General features: G+C 38.1%; 1 protein-coding gene across 6 annotated transcripts in view; it reads left to right on the top strand.

Annotated features, from left to right (window-relative positions):
* LOC119784889 (gamma-aminobutyric acid receptor subunit beta-3-like) overlaps positions 1 to 17,387 on the top strand; it is an 89,629-nt gene that overhangs the window by 52,092 nt on the left and 20,150 nt on the right. For all 6 annotated transcript variants that reach the window (XM_038287365.1, XM_038287280.1, XM_038287197.1 and 3 more), the window contains 3 exons: positions 3,735 to 3,955; positions 13,091 to 13,173; positions 14,928 to 15,065. In XM_038287365.1, coding sequence (XP_038143293.1) covers positions 3,735 to 3,955; positions 13,091 to 13,173; positions 14,928 to 15,065 — 442 coding nt within the window. The remainder of the gene's footprint in view (positions 1 to 3,734; positions 3,956 to 13,090; positions 13,174 to 14,927; positions 15,066 to 17,387) is intronic.

Below are 17,387 nucleotides of genomic sequence, written 5' to 3'. Positions count from 1 at the left end.
TGGCACCTGTTTTGGCTCCAGAGAGTACACTTTAAAACCCATCCTTACCCACTATGCCCACATCACTGATCAAATTGCCACTAAAGCAGAAATTGGTGTCAGCCTGATGAGGGCTGGGTATTATAAACTTATATTGTTATTTAGTTAGGGGGTATCAAACTTAATGACGTAAAGGTATTTTTTTTCAATCAGCAGTGATTTGTATGACTATATCCAAAACATTAGCCCAGCAGCTGCAGATCAGCAAATCTAGAGACATATCTACCAAAGGGTGAAAATTGTTTACCTCTAATTGAGGGCTTTAATAAGCGTTCTATTGAAACTTGGAAGCTTTTGTTCAAACAGTCCAGAAAATAATGAGTTGTAATGGAAGATAATGGCAGTGCACAAAAGTGATTGCTACATTAATTCCTGACATTTCCTCCCACATACTCTCTAAAGACTACAAACAAAGAGTGATTGGGGGGTTTGCAGGCTACCAACCTTGCCATGGTTCTATTACTGAAAAGAGGTGGCTTGGTGCCAATGAGCTTTCCTTGTCATGCTGTGTGTCCAATCTGTGTCCTGTGCTGACTAAGATCTTCCATTCCTCATATCTGCATGTTAGATTAAATATTTACTGCTTATGATTTAAAATAATGATCAAGAAAAATAAAATTTCTGATAATGCTATGAATTTGCATGAGTTTATGTTGAAATTCCTCTTTCTTGTTTGCCCTTATTAAAATTCAGCACCAGTTGTGCATTAGAAGCCGTGTTTACGAGTACGCAGAGACAAATAACTAGTCGAGTTACATAATAGCTTGGTTACACATAAAGCTTTTGGAAAGAAATGCTCATTGCAGTGGACACTTTTAATATCATTCTGGTTTCCGTTTGGCACAGAGGGGACTTGTGTGCCTTTACCAGCGCCAGCTTGGTGCAGGCAGGTTTCGTTTTAGCACCCCAGCGGGTATGGTGAAGATCATTGCATTGGCCAGATAAAGAGAGGGAAGAAAGGGAGGTGCAAACAGAGTGAAAGAGATATGGTGGAGAGGAAGTGTTAACTTGAGTAACGGGATTATGTGGAATGCAGTGAAGGGGAGAGGGCCTGTGTCCGCTTGTTCAGCTTTTGCTCTGGTCAAATATTACTTGAATGGATGAAAAATACCGGCATTCACTTTTAGTGAGTGATTATGGGTGTTCTCAGAGCAGGATGGAGTTATATCATGTTTTTCCAGATCATAATGGTCTAAAAAAATGAAAATGAGAGAATTTGAATAGAATTTTTTTTTATCTGGCAATCAAAGCGGTTACAGAATTACAAAACTTTTTGAAATACATGAAAATTATGCTTTAGTTCGTAGTACTGAATCCTGTCATATTTGTTTGTGTTTGTTGCTTTGAATAGTACTGAGATAATAATATAAAGGGTTGGAAATATTGTGTTCTGCTGCATCAGGACAGGATAATCTTATAGTTTTATTCATACTTATGGCTTTTTTCATTGTACTAGTACCCTAATCCTAATATATAACAGGACAGTATGTACAAAAAATATTGCTTTAATAAATACATACATATATACATAAATACATATTTTGCTAAATTCTAATAACATCATATTAGAAATGAAAGTGTTCTTATAGTTCAGAAGTAGTAGTTTATAAATGCATAGAGGGTGGTGTACCTAGAGGGAGACGTCATGTTGCGTCACCATTTTTGATCAGAGTAGCTTAAATGGGACAAAATTCTCAGCCTTGCTTGTTTTATCTGTATCTGAAAATGTGTTTAGGTGCAGGAGGAGTTTAAGGATCAACTAGACTCAGAGAGAGATCAAAGTGCTTTGTGGATGCCATACAGTTGTCAGATAATTGTTGACTAAATTAAAGATGTTCAAGCAGTCACTTCAACTTTCCTTCCTTAAGCACTTGGAAAACAAATCTTTATCAGCAGATACAGCCCAGCAACTAAAATGTTATTAAAACCCACCACAGCGTCACTAACCTGGTCAGTAAATTGTGTTTTTCACAGAATCAAATCTATGGTAAAGCAATGCCAGAACCATATCTCCTATTACACTGTCTTTCTATTGTATTCTTGCTTTCATTGCCATTATAAGAGAAGACAGTTATGCAATACAGTGAATGTTCTGCTTTTTACTTAATATCACTAGGATTTAAAAAAGCCAATATAATGTAACATACTTAGGTTAGCTAGCCTGTAATGGACTGCTTGTCCCACCTAATGGCTTCTTACCACGCCTACTGTTGCTTTTAAAACTCTGTCAATGCTGTACACTTGTTTCTAGTCATTGGAATGCTTACCAGCCCATTCCTTGTTTTCACACTGAATTGAAGAATGATTTTTAACAAGAAACCATAGTGAATTAAATTACATGCTACTGTGTAAAGAAGATAAATAAGACAAGGCTGCTATTATCATGCACAGTGGCTTTATCCAGTGAAGCATGTTTATACCATATCGAAACCACATACTTTCATCTAGTAAAAACTAAAGTAGTAACCAGAAGTTATCACGGAATCTTTTTCTTCCTGACTAATAAAGTCATTTATTTAATCAATTTAAAAGCTTTAAAATGTAATTAGGACTGTAACTAACTATTATTTTGCAATCAGATTAAATTAAACCAGGTGAAACTAAACTTTTCCACTTGAGGAATTCTGGTTAGAGCATATTGTCAGGAATTTTTTTTTTCTTATCTTAAGTAAGTAAGTAAGTAAGTAAACTTTATTTGTATAGCACTTTTCACAGACAAAGTCACAAAGTGCTTCACATGATAGCATATAAACAACACAAGTAAAAACAGATAAAATGCAATAAAAGCTAAAATAAGTAAGTAAATAAAACAATAAGCTATGTGCTTTGGAAGGCTTAAATGCAAAATATTAGCATATCTTTTTTTTTTTACAATTTTGTTAGAATTATTGCTCTAAGTGGGTTGCCCTATCAGCTATAGTCATGTTTTACAGTCTCTATAGTCCAATTTGTTGACGATTATTACCGTAAGCGATTAATCATGATTTATCCAATTAATTGTTTTAGCCCTAAATGTTACTATTATATCCTATTCTTGTTTCTAGAATAAATGAAAACATCTAAAAATTGTTGTATTGTACAAATAGAGTCCTATAGATATTATATTTATGGAAGCAAATACCAACAGGCAGGACAGTGTAGGTACTCAATGCAGAAGAGATGAAGCCATCTGCCTTGGCTCTGGGCAGAGAGCATACAGTATTAACAGCCTTTAGAGAATAATTCACTGTTGTCCGGATGGCCGAGTGCCCGTCCATTTAAATCGAAATGAAAGGAATGCTTGGTTTACGGTGCTTTGATACAATTCAAGCTTTTAAATCGGTATTCTTTTAGTTTTTACTGATTCACAAGATGGTGTTGTGGAATTCATTCTAATTCATTCTTAAAAAAAAAAATTCAGAAAAAAATATTTCCTAAAGCTGGATGTAGATGAGTCAGCCTTCCCATTCTTAGAAAGTCTTGTGCTTTATCATGCTGACCTGTGTGTTTCCAGTGGGAGGCATTTTAGATAATTTGGATGCTGTTATCGTACAATTTCACCTTTACTTTTATAAGGTGCTTTCACATGTAACCCGAGTATAGGGGAATGCATAAGTGATTAAATAATAGGAATAAATCTAATAAATTACAATAGTTTTAGCATTGTGTTTGAGATAGTCTAAATGTTTCTTTCCCTGTTTCCCTTTTTTCCTCAGGACTACACGCTGACCATGTATTTCCAGCAGTACTGGAGGGACAAGCGTCTAGCCTACATAGGAATCCCTCTGAACTTGACTCTGGACAACAGGGTGGCAGATCAGCTATGGGTCCCTGATACTTACTTTCTCAATGACAAGAAGTCTTTTGTTCATGGAGTAACAGTCAAAAATCGCATGATTCGCCTGCATCCAGATGGGACTGTCCTGTATGGACTCAGGTACGGTATGCTTTCTTTCCAATTAGCTTTACAGGCCCATACCCCTAAACAATGGAGTCTTTACCTATTTTTCAATGCATACTGTAGTAAATTCTCTAGAGTGCAAGGTAAATCAACCAGGTTCATCTCCATATACGTTTAACAGATCAATTACACATTCCAATAAACAGCCTCAAATGAATAAAAAAGCAAACAGAGAAAGTTAAACAAGGTTTTTAGAGCACTATCTATAGATTTATGTTTACTGTCTGGCTTGTTTATACTGATACATACTCTCCTGGGATACTTGAACCTGCCAGTCCAGTAGGCCATAGGAGGGCCCTCTATGCAGACACTGAAATAAAAACAAATGGATTGAAGCTCGTAAAATTCAGCCTTAACTGTATTTATGCTTTTAAATAATCCAGCTAGAGACATAATCGTTTTGGACTTAACTAAATAATTTTACATGAAAAAATAAAGAAATCCCAAGTCCCAATCCCAGTCTTTAGACCCAGTTTATTACATTGTTTAACTGAAAAAAAGAGTTGATTATGGGGTTATTACATAAAAAAAAAAAAAAAAAAAAAACAATCAATCAAAAAAAAAAAAAACTGCTCAGCAATTGGTAGAAAATGTTTGACTAACTAACCAGACCTCATTCAAGTGTTTCCTGAAACATCTCAGAAAAATGGTCATGATGGTGATGTTTAACCACTTTTCTGCAAGTTCTGCCTCAAGGGAAAAAGCCTTTGAAATCCTGGATAGTGTAAGCTTCATGTGTCAAGGATCTGCTAAGAAAAAAAAAAAACTCTGTATATTGTGGGAAAAACTTGAAAGGCAGACTATACTCTTTCAAAACACAGAGCATACCTTTTGTGGAAATGACCTTGACAATGGGTTTTAAAATTGAGCATTTTTTAGGAGTTCTCCAATATTCCTGTTTAATACTGATTTCCATCCCTCATAAACTCTTCTGCAGACAGTTATGGCCACTAACTGACCAGAGATCAGCAGTGTTAGCAATGGCTAAAGGGCTGGTTATACTCCCTGCAGCAGTGTGCTGCAGGTATGACGCGGATATTTTTGATTACGTCCAATATTGAAGCGTGGTTTGCGCTATGTTTTTTCCACGCCACAACGTAAGGGGGACAATCACAAACTAGCTGTGGGTGTAGATACGGCCGGGGTGGTGAGGAAGGGGAAAAACGTGAGGGGCAAGTTTGTGCGACAACGAAGGGAAATGAGGGCGAGAAAGATCCTGGTGAAAAAAGGGTCCCAGCATTCTTGCGCAACTCGCTCTTCTAGCTGGTCCATCTTCACAAATCATTTTCCATAATGGCGGTCATACAAACAAGAAACAAGCCGGTATGGTACCAAACAGGAAATACGGATAGAGTAGAGCAACCAATCAGAGGCCACCTGTCTGTGGTCACCTACAATTTTGGAGAGGTGCACCAGAGTGTCTGCGGAAGGGGCGACACACACGCAGACGACCTGGTTTCTGAGTATAAATTAGCCTTAACACTGCAAAGCTCTTTGTCTTTGTGACTAGAAAGAAACCCAGACATCTTTAAATGTGTTATTGGGATTCAGCACCACTATGAATGCAAACCCATCCAACTATCCCACCATCCACTCAGCCTTCCAATATTTGAACTCACACTGTTGACAAAGCTTGCTTGCTGTGGTTTTACTCTAAAGTGGTTTTTAAATGCTCTCATTAGCAGTCAGTTATCAGGCAGTCTTCCATAAAAGATTAAGGTAGTGCATGCACTGTTGTTCTTGTTGATTTTCTCCAATTAGATAAAATGCAAACAAACAATTTTTGTTAATTTTACTTTTAAGCCCTCAGAACTGAGTCAAGATGTCATCAGTTCACAGGTATCTAACAATGTCCTCATAAGGAGGCGCAATGGTACTAAGGTGTGCATTATTTGCTCATCTGTAAAATAAATTTTGCGTTTCTAAAACCATATAATGACCGACCGAAAAACTTGCAGTCCTATCCTAATGCCCAGTGGCTCCCAGACACAGTGGAGGAAATAAGTATTTGACCCCTTGTTGATTTTGCAGGTTTGCCCACTTACAAAGAATGCAACAATCTACAATTTTAATCATATGTACATTCTAACAGTGAAAGACAGAATCCCAAAGAAAATTCCAGAAATTCACATCATATGAATTTATAAAAATGTATAACCATCTGATGAGGAAAAACAAGTATTTGACCCCCTGGACAAACAGCATGTTAATATTTTGTAGAAAAGCCATTATTGGCAAGCACAGATGTCAAACGGTTTTTATAGTTGGTGACAAGGTTTGTGCACATTTCTGCAGGGATACTGGCCCACTCCTCCCTGCAGACAACCTCCAAATCATTCAGGTTCCAAGGTTGTCGCCTGGCAACTCAAATTTTAAGCTCCCTCCAAAGATTTTCAATTGGATTCAGGTCTGAAGACTGGCTAGGCCACTCCAGAACCTTGATATGCTTCTTCTTCAGCCACTCTTTTGTTGCTTTGGCGGTGTGCTTAGGGTCGTTGTCATGCTGAAACACCCATCCTCGACCCATCTTCAGCTCTCTCACTGAGGGAAGGAGATTTTGTTCCAGAATTCCACCATACAGAATTCCCGTCCATCCTCCCCTCAATACGATGGAGTTGTCCCGTCCCCTTGGCTGAAAAACACCCCCAAAGCATGATGTTGCCACCACTATGATTGGCGGTGGGGATGGTGTTCTTTGGCTTGTAGTCGGTGTTCTTTGCCCTCCAAACACGACGAGTTAAGTTGAGGCTAAAAAGTTCTATTTTGGTCTCATCTGACCACATCACCTTCTTCCAGGCCTCTTCTGAGTCATGAATGAATGGCGAACTACTGTACATGCGGGCCTGTACATGTTTCTTCTTGAGCAAGGGGGGCCTCGTGTGCGCTGCAGGATTTCAATCCATGACTGCGTAGTGTGTTACCAACCGTTTCTTTTGTAACTGTGGTCCCAGCTGCCTTCAGTTGATTCATCAGTTCCCCCCATGTGGTTTTGGGATGATTCCTCACCATTTGCATGATCAGGGACACCCCACGAGGCGAGATCTTGTGTGGAGGCCCAGACCGAGGGAGGTTGGCGGTGGTGTGGTGCTTCTTCCATTTCCTGATAACTGCACCGACAGTTAATCTTTTCTCTCCAAGTTGCTTTCCGATTCTCTTGTAGCCCATCCCAGCCAGTGCAGATCAACAATTTTGTTCCTGATGTCCGTAGAAAGGTCTTTGGTCTTGCCCATGGTGGTGATGTTGGATGCTGGTTGTTTTGGTGTTGACAGGTGTCTTTTATACAGGTAACGAGATGAGACAGGTGTATTTGATGTAGATAATTGGTTGGGATTGGGGCTGTGTCTTAAAGAAAGACTAACTGGCTTGTATGAGCCAGAATACTTGCTGTTCGGTAGGGGGTCAAATACTTGTTTTTCCTCATCAGATGGTTATCAATTTTTATAAATTCATATGATGTGAATTTCTGGAATTTTCTTTGGGATTCTGTCTCTCACTGTTAGAATGTACATATGATTAAAATTGTTGATTGTTGCATTCTTTGTAAGTGGGCAAACCTGCAAAATCAGCAAGGGGTCAAATACTTATTTCCACCACTGTAAATATTAATCATGCTGCTGGGCACATGTCCATCAAAAGCATGAACAGTTTAGATGTAATTATATAAAGTTCTGCTTCCAGGTGGATACTTGTTTTATGAAGCTATTGTTCTAAATTTTCCATTGATTTTGTTGACAGGCTGGTTCAGAGGAGTCAGCATGACCTATGAATATGGATGCAAGCTTTGAATTGTCAGAGTGCACAGCAAGAAATGTGTATGCATCTTTATTTAGATGTGTGCTAGCACCCCTGCATTTGCATATGTCAGTGTTTGTACTTTAAAATCAAACCAAAAAGCTTGATTATGTCAGTGGACTTCAGAGCATTTAGCCTAGCAGGCTACTTCTAGACCTTGCTGTGATCTCTTGCATTTAAGAGATCAAAGTGAGGAGGAGATATGCCCTGGCTTTTTTCATAAGAGCTGTTACATCCATTGGAGTCAGGTAACTTTGAGTGTTTAGCTGCGAAAAGATTGTTTTAATTGTAATAGAAGAATACCGCAATTATTTTGTTGGTGTTGTTGTTTGAACCTTTAAAGTTAGTAAACCTGGATGATAACATATAAAACAATCACTTAACAATACCCAAGTTATTTCTATTTGCTAAATGACAGATTAAGGAACAAAATAATTTATTTGATCTTCTTGAGATTCAGAAATATTATAGTTTAAAAAAAAAACTTTATTACCTGATCAAATGTAGTTAGGTTCCCATTTACGGTATAAGCTTCTCTAAATATTTAGCTTGAATTTGTCCCATTTCTCTTCCTGTTGAAAGAACAAAACAGTTTTTAGGCCACATTGCTGCAAAACATGTTTATTTTGGCCAATCATTGAGCTACTTTGCAACTAATCTAGTTCTATGTTGAGAGTATTTGACCAATTAAAGGTTTTAACTTTCTGGCTGATAGTTTAAGATGTTGCTTCAATATTTCCTTATAGTTTTCTTTTCCCAAAACTCACACATACGTATACCCAATATGAAGCTGCCACCACAGTAAGTCGTATTTTGGGTTGGGTCTCGTACATTGTATGCCTGGCCTTAGAGCAGTAATTATATCAAAGATGTGAAAAAATATATATACATTTTATATATAAGATTAAAAAAAAACTTTTGGTCTGTCAATATGCTCTATCCTCAATTAGAAACATTTTACTTTCACCAGGTTTAATTTCTTTAAAAAAATCATCTTTAAAGAACGTTGGCTATTTGATTATCAATCGATTAGTCGAAAAAATAATCAACCAATTAATCAATTTGCAAAAATATTCTTTAGTTGCAGCCTTGTTTGGATACATCTGCACTTATTAGACAATGTTAAAGTGACATTAGCTACATTTACATGGACACAAATAATCGGATTGAAGGCCTGATCAGATCAAAAATGTTTCATGTAAACATGTCAGACTGAAGATTCTAATCCGATTCGGTCCGATCGGATATAAATTTAATTCCGGTGGTTTTTGCCGATCGCCATTCTGATTGGCGTCCATGTAAACACCCATTCGGATCTTAAGAGTAAAATAATCTTCACTGCGCATGTGTGCGACGTCAGCGTGACGTTTTTCCGCCTTGTCAACAACAGGAAACCACCGGTCGCTCTCGCTCTTGTTGTGAACAACATGGCGGGAGGAGTCTAGGAACGCCGACTTATACACTCAAGTTCATTTAAAGCTGCAGGAAGCAGGAATTTATCCTCCTCCTCTTCCTCTTTTCTCTCTCCACAGCCCACTCGCTCTCCCACGCCGGGTTTAATCGCTCATTCTCTACATTTTCTCTCGGACATTTCGCTGCCAAGCGCTTTTTTCCTCCTCTCTCCGTTTTTCTTTCCGCTCGCTCCGAGCGCATCGTTTGTCAGGCCTCCCAAAAACCAGACGCAGACAGAACTGACAAGTTTGGCAGGAAGTTCTGCGCATGCTTAAAAGATTTAATCTGATCCAACGCTTGGTACATGTATACACACGTCATGATCGGATCATTTCATTTAGTGTCCATGTAAACGGAGATTTTGAATTTCCGATCAACCAAGGTTTGGATCGGATCGGGGAAATTTTGCGCATGTAAACGTAGCTACTGTCTTACATTAAAGCTGAAGTCTGTAAGTTTTTAAAAATCACTTTTTTGTCATACTGGCTAAAACTGTCCCTATGCCCAGACAGCAGTACATGTGATATGTAACCTGTGAAAAAAACTGCTTCAATTGGTCCCGCATACTGCCTGTATTTCAATCTGGAAAGAATAATTCGGGCCGAGTCAAAACAACCAATCACAGCCAGAGGAGCGTCTGATGGAGTGTCAATCACAGCTCACACACGCTGAATCCCCCCCCCCCCCCCCCCCCCCTTCTGGTTGCATGCGGTAGCCGCACAGATGCTGTGAGAGGGGTGGAGCTTGGAGGTGGGGCATGAGTGAAGCAGAGAGGGTGGGGGAGTGGAGTGAAACATGTTTTTCTTCAAATTTTCAGTCGAAGTCTGCTCTCTCCTCAATGTTACAGACTGCAGCTTTAAAGGAATAGTACACCCAAAACATGATTAGCCTTCATTTTCTACTCACCCCCATGCTAAACAACACTCTGGACCTCCAAGCTCCACCCCTCTCACAGCATCTGCGCGGCTACCGCATGCAACCAGAAGGGGGGGGGGATTCAGCGTGTGTGAGCTGTGATTGACACTCCATCAGACGCTCCTCTGGCTGTGATTGGTTGTTTTGACTCGTCCCGAATTATTCTTTCCAGATTGAAATACAGGCAGTAGGCGGTACCAATTGAAGCAGTTTTTTTCACAGGTTACATATCACATGTACTGCTGTCTGGGCATAGGGACAGTTTTAGCCAATATGACAAAAAAGTGATTTTTAAAAACTTACAGACTTCAGCTTTAAGCCGATAATTGGTTCTAATTTCCAAAAAAAGCTATTTTACTTTACACCTGCCACAATTAATTACCATTATTATTTTTTTTATTTGATAAAAAAGAGATACAAGTGAAAAAATTCTATTTCACAGAATGTATAATTTACCCCTGAAAAGCGTATTTGTTTCAGACTATGGGAAATGTCATTTGTAACTATAGGTTACCACAATAAGAACAATACATCTTTGCGATGGAAACCCACTTTGTTGGTGTAATTTTAGCTGCATAATAACATCAGCTAATGGTTTTCCACAGTCTCATCTGAGCCTTAGCTAAATGAAGACTTCCAGTGGCTAACTGCCAAGCAGCCAGCTTTTAATCAGGCCAGACTCAGCCGAAATCATTTCAAATTTGCATTTCACTTTGCTCCTCACTAACTGTCTGATCACCACCCGTCGGAGCTCTTCCGTCTAATAAACAAAGCGAGAACTCCTTACGACCCTCTGCAGATGAGCAGGCACAGAACTGTGCCAAAAGGAACCGTTTTGTTTGCGTCTTTATTTGATTTTCACCTAATCACAGGCTGGAGGGCAACCAGTTTTAATGCTCTGCAGATAAACTGTTAAATATCCGTATGGACTGGAGTCTGTCAGTGACTTATACAGGTGCTGGTCATAAAATTAGAATATCATGAAAAAGTAGATTGATTTCAGTAATTCCATTTAAAAAGTGAAACTTGTATATTATATTCATACATTACATACAAACTCATATATTTCAGATGTTTATTTTGTTTAATTTTGATGATTACAAATGACAACAAATGAAAATCTCAAATTCATCATATCAGAAAATTAGAATATTGTGAAAAGGTTCAAAATTGATGGCCCCTGGTACCACACTCTAATCAGCTAATTAACTCAAACCACCTGCAAAAGCCTTTAAATGGTCTTTCAGTCTAGTTCTATAGGCTACACAATCATGGGGAAGACTGCTGACTTGACAGTTGTCCAAAAGACGACCATCGACACCTTGCACAAGGAGGGCAAGACACAAAAGGTCATCGCTAAAGAGGCTGGCTGTTCACAGAGCTCAGTGTCCAAGCACATTAATAGAGAGGCGAAGGGAAGGAAAAGATGTGGTCGAAAAAAGTGTACAAGCAAGAGAGATAACCGCACCCTGGAGAGGATTGTGAAACAAAACCCATTCAAAAATGTGGGGGAGATTCACAAAGAGTGGACTGCAGCTGGAGTGAGTGCTTCAAGAACCACCACACACAGACGTATGAAAGACATGGGTTTCTGCTGTCGCATTCCTTGTGTCAAGCCACTCTTGAACCACAGACAGCGTCAGAAGCGTCTTGCCTGGGCTAAAGAGAAACAGGACTGGACTGCTGGTGAGTGGTCCAAAGTCATGTTCTCTGATGAAAGTAAATTTTGCATTTCCTTTGGAAATCAAGGTCCCAGAGTCTGGAGGAAAAGAAGAGAGGCACTTCATCCACGTTGCTTGAAGTCCAGTGTAAAGTTTCCACAGTCAGTGATGGTTTGGGGTGCCATGTCATCTGCTGGTGTTGGTCCATTGTGTTTTCTGAGGTCCAGGGTCAACGCAGCCACATACCAGGAAGTTTTAGAGCACTTCATGCTTCCTGCAGCTGACCAACTTTTTGGAGATGCAGATTTCATTTTCCAACAGGACTTGGCACCTGCACACAGTGCCAAAGCTACCAGTACCTGGTTGAAGGACCATGGTATCCCTGTTCTTAATTGGCCAGCAAACTCTCCTGACCTTAACCCCATAGAAAATCTATGGGGTATTGTGAAGAAGAAGATGCAATACACCAGACCCAACAATTCAGAAGAGCTAAAAGCCACTATTAGAGCAACCTGGGCTATCATAACACCTGAGCAGTGCCACAGACTGATCGACTCCATGCCACGCCGCATTGCTGCAGTAATACAGGCCAAAGGAGGCCCAACTAAATACTGAGTGCTGTACATGCTCATACTTTTCATGTTCATACTTTTCAGTTGGCCAACATTTCTATAAATCCTTTGTTTTTATTGGTCTTCAGTAATATTCTAATTTTCTGATATGATGAATTTGAGATTTTCATTTGTTGTCATTTGTAATCATCAAAATTAAACAAAATAAACATCTGAAATATATGAGTTTGTATGTAATGTATGAATATAATATACAAGTTTCACTTTTTAAATGGAATTACTGAAATCAATCTACTTTTTCATGATATTCTAATTTTATGACCAGCACCTGTACATGCTTATGCGGTCAGCATCTTCAGTGGAGGAGGCTGTGCTAATCTGTTTTTAAAATGACAATGCCAGTAGTCTTATGTAATGTGAAAGCAGCTCAGGTACTCGATGTAAAGACAAGTGGATGATTAGTTCTTTAAAGATGAAAAACAAGATCTGATGCTTTAAGCTTAATGCTTCAGCCTAACTGTTACTGTTGTCCCCTCACTCTTAGGTCTTTCCTTACTCCCTATAGTGCAGAACATGCCATACCCGCTTACTCTTCCCTTTAATTATTATTTTGTTCATATTACAACAACAATCTTTGTGTATTTGATTTGCTTTTCGTCTAATGGAAATATTAGAACTGGAAAGAAAATCTGATTCCTATTCTGTCTGTTCTTTTTTAGGATAACAACAACAGCTGCTTGCATGATGGACCTCAGGAGGTATCCCCTGGATGAGCAGAACTGCACTCTGGAGATAGAGAGCTGTGAGTACATGGATGGTTTCAGTTCATAAAGCTCAAATCATTTTATTAATTTAATCCAACGCTTTGATGAAAACTGCAAGCTGGCACTGGACAGGAAATAACTGAAGGCATTAGCCAATACTCAAACAGAAAACCTAATGCCACCGCCTTATGGGAAGTTTTTGTTTTGCTTTAAATTTTGTATTTTTCTACATGAATTCATCTTCGATCGAGCCCAAGTCCCTTGCTGCTCTCCGGATCTAGTTGGGTAATTTTATGATGCAGCAGCTGCAGGAGAACGATCTGTTCTAGAAGTTCTCTTCCTAAATGTGCAGTAAAAACTATATTTGGCTTTTTTTATTGGTTTCACATTTGATTAAAAGCTGTAGAAAATGCAAAAAATGCCATTTTATTTACATTCTCTTCAACGTTTCATGACACATTATAGGATTTAGGTCTATTTTTTTGGATCCCTGCTGTGCTATAAGACCCAGACATGATCATAGTGATTCCCCTCGAAGAGGCCAGCTAATTTTATTTATTTTCCTTTGAAACTTTGTACTCTGTTTTCTGATAGAGAAATATACCCACAGGATCATAGATTTAGTTTGTTTCAGTGCGTCTGCTATTCTTCCAACTTGTTATGTTAAAGCTTTTAAAATATTCCTCTGATTGCAGATATCTAGTTTGGGAGAAGAAGTTTATTTTATCCTAATATATAAGGCTCAACACAGCTTCCTTATTTATAAGACATGCTTTCGTATTTTTCCCATTTTAAAGATAATAAAATCAGTTCATGAGCAGCACCTGATCAACTTAAAAAAGTGAAAGAAATAATACTATAATTAATGCATAAAAATTCTCTCTGCTGCCTTTAATGTCCCTTTGTGTTATTTTATTTGGAACCAAGTATATATTTTTTAAATGTAATATTTTAAACCTCTGACTTGAAGGTTGAAATTTTGTCAGATTGTCAGGATCTATGGATACTTGTTGAGGAACAAAATGTAGAGATGAAGAGGCAGAGATTATTTCTGCAAAATTTTATCAAGAAGCAAAAATAAAGATGCCATCATCCAGAACTGGTCGACAAGAACGTCAGCACCAAAAAAATAAATAAAATAAGAGACACTAGGGAGGAATAAAAATACGGAATGAAGAGAAGCCAGGAGTATACATGCTAAACAGAACAATGAATGGACTAATCAGCTGATTGGGAGCAGGTGTGGAGAGAAGGGTTTAGAAGGGAGCTAGGGGAAAGGAGACTGGGAAAAGGGGGCAGCAGAGAGTAACCAAGAGGTACATAAGTGCTCAACTACAGCTTGAAAACAACTCGAATGACACAAAATGGAAATGAAACTATAAATCGTAAATCAAAGCGTAACTGAAATCCCCAAAAAGACACCTTAAAGAGAACTAAGAAGTACAGAAAGGGCAGAATCATGACAGATTTTACTACTGTATAAAATATTTTTTTCTTTATTTAAGGTGGTAATAAGTGTAGAAATGTCTTTCTATATGTGGAAAATTGCTCTAAATGGTAGTATTAGACTATGAGATCCTTAAGCGGTCATTTTATTCCCCTAAAGAGATCTATTAAACATCTTACTTTTCAAAGGAACGTCTGGCTCATAGACGCAACTTCAAACATGTTTCTTTTTTTCTCATGTCCCCAAATGACAGTTGGACGATCAGCAACACTGCATATCTTGGTCTCCTGTGATGGTTTTGACAGATGGTTACACCTTGGTGTGTTCGTGTTTCTTCTGCTGCAGATGGCTATACCACAGATGACATCGAGTTCTACTGGAAAGGAGGCGAGTCGGCTGTAACAGGGGTGACACGAATCGAGCTGCCACAGTTCTCCATTGTCGACTACAAACTGGTTTCCAGAAATGTTGTCTTTTCCACAGGTAATTGCCCGACTGGAATATGTGAAGAGCTAACACATTTTTGCTTTAGATTAATTAATTTGTACAACGCTTTGCTGTATTTTTACAAATTAAGCTTTGGTTGCTTTTGAAGCTGATCATTTAAACATGTTCTGCAAGCCGCCATGTGCTTGCCAAAGATCGATGGGTTGTTCTTAAATCCTTAGAGCTACAGTTGTGTTTGTCAGTAGCTCTAATTGGGTTGAAATGAGGAAATATCTGCCTTTGATGTTTCCCTGAAGTAGCTCCAGTTGGTGCAAGCATGCTGAAGTGGTGCTTAACTAAAACAGGCATTAATCTCTCAGCAAACCTCTTCTCCACCTGCTGGTCCTTCACTGTGAGGTCAAATTTTTACATGGATGAATTGTTATTGTACTATAGTCAAAAAGTGTTCCCTACAAGGTCAGTCATATTAGAGTTTGTTAACATTTCCAGTAATTTACAGCCATTGGTAGTTGAAATTTGTGGTTAAAGCCTAAAATAAAACCATAAAATAAATTGGGTTTTGAAGACCAATTTGGTATTATGGTGCTGGTAGTGAAGTGTTTTGCTTTTAGAGTCGCCCTAATTTTTCCTGATAAAGCTCCAATAAGGTGTCAGACATATTCCTAAGTGGTTTTGGTTAATGAATGCGTCACATGGTTGCTGCTGATTTGCCAGCTCCATAATGCGATGTGGCTGCAGCTTCTCAATTAGGTTCAGTTGGAATTAAGAGACATACAGTGGGCAAAATAGATTAAGTAGTAGCCATTCAAAATTTCCCCTCTTTCCTTGATTGTTCCTTGGCTGGTCCCCTACAATTCCTTTTTAAACATCAATATTTGCACTAAAATATTTATTCTGTCATGATTTGTGGGCATTAAGATCTAAAGAGAAGTGTCAGCTCCCAGTCAGACCCTGTAATATAGTGAAAAGGTGGAGTCAGAGTAAAACAAATATGTATGCCCAGGAGAAGGCCAGTGGCTGGAAGTTGGAGGGGATTTTGCTGGAAGTTGCAGGGAATTGGGCTGCTATTCGCTGGCTTTTGACTGGGAAGGGCCATTTTGAAAGGCTGCTACTGTAATGTGTAATTCCTGTGTTTTTCAATAAGCCTCTTTAAACTTTCGCCTTGCAATCTTGTGTGCCATCTTTTGCTGTAGCTCATCTGCTTCGAGGTTCAACATGTTGTATTTTCACAGACTGCATGCCTTGGTTGTAAGCAGCCAGTATTTGACTACTATTACCTTTCTATCATCTGGGATCTGACCATCCCCTTTATGCTCTTACGTTTGTTACATTTATGTCATTATACCGTGTCTTGCTGGTTAATGTTTTTTTTATTTTTTTATCAGCCTTCTTTAACACTGAGTAAAACCTCTAAGCAGTCAATGTTTGGGAGTAGAGACATAAATTACACCTAAAAACAATGAAATATTGACTTCTAGAAATGTATTGTTTAAGTCTTGTTACAAAGCAGAGCATTATTCTTTCTTCGAAACAGTTTTATTTCGAATGAATAGGGACCAAAATATCAACCATCTATCTGCAAATGTGCAATATTATCTCATAAGGCAATTGTTTTAACCTTCGAGGTTTAACATGTTTATTAATAGAAACTGTTTACATATCAGAAGTAATATTGCATGCTTCCATATTTCTAAATTAGCAAAATGTCATCACATAGCAAAGAAAAAACTCTTGACCCCATACTTTAAGATCCTAAAAAGAATAATATTTTTAAAATGTGTATTTTAATTTTTGCAACGGAATAAGAAGCTCTCCTGACCAAATTAGCAAGTGTTTTTCTATGAAGGGCCCCATAGAAAAACACTTCTGTACTGCAGTATACTGTAAGACAATAGGAAATCTAACACATCTGTTACACATCTTCATATTTTTAATCAGAAATCTTTGTACAAGGAGAATTTTCCTTAAATAAAATCCACAATTATGCTTGTGATATACCGATTTTAAAGATCAATGATTTATTTTCTACTCAAAACCAAACATAAATGAACTATATTTTTAAATTCAGTATTCACTTATATATTTTACCAATTAAGGAAAAAGTAGAAAAGAAAACTACTTGCATCTATATTGCTTAGTTCGTTGAGCATTGGATCTGAGGTTATTAAATTATTCATTCTAGCTAGCATATAACCAGTTTCCCAAAAGGATAATAAGTAGCAGCAAGTGTGGGCAAATATACTCCATATTTTATTGGATCACATATAGTACTACTTTATAGTTTAGTTGGAAAAATTGGTGCATTTGTTTGAGTATTTCATCACTGACAGTAATCAGGATCTGCTTTATGGTCAAATT

This window comes from Cyprinodon tularosa, unplaced genomic scaffold, assembly GCF_016077235.1.
Source record: "Cyprinodon tularosa strain WSP-4 unplaced genomic scaffold, ASM1607723v1 ctg1, whole genome shotgun sequence".
In the NCBI taxonomy this organism is placed as follows: domain Eukaryota; kingdom Metazoa; phylum Chordata; class Actinopteri; order Cyprinodontiformes; family Cyprinodontidae; genus Cyprinodon; species Cyprinodon tularosa.
The sequence above is the reverse complement of the archived record's forward strand: the minus strand, read 5'-3'. Positions and strand labels throughout refer to the sequence as shown.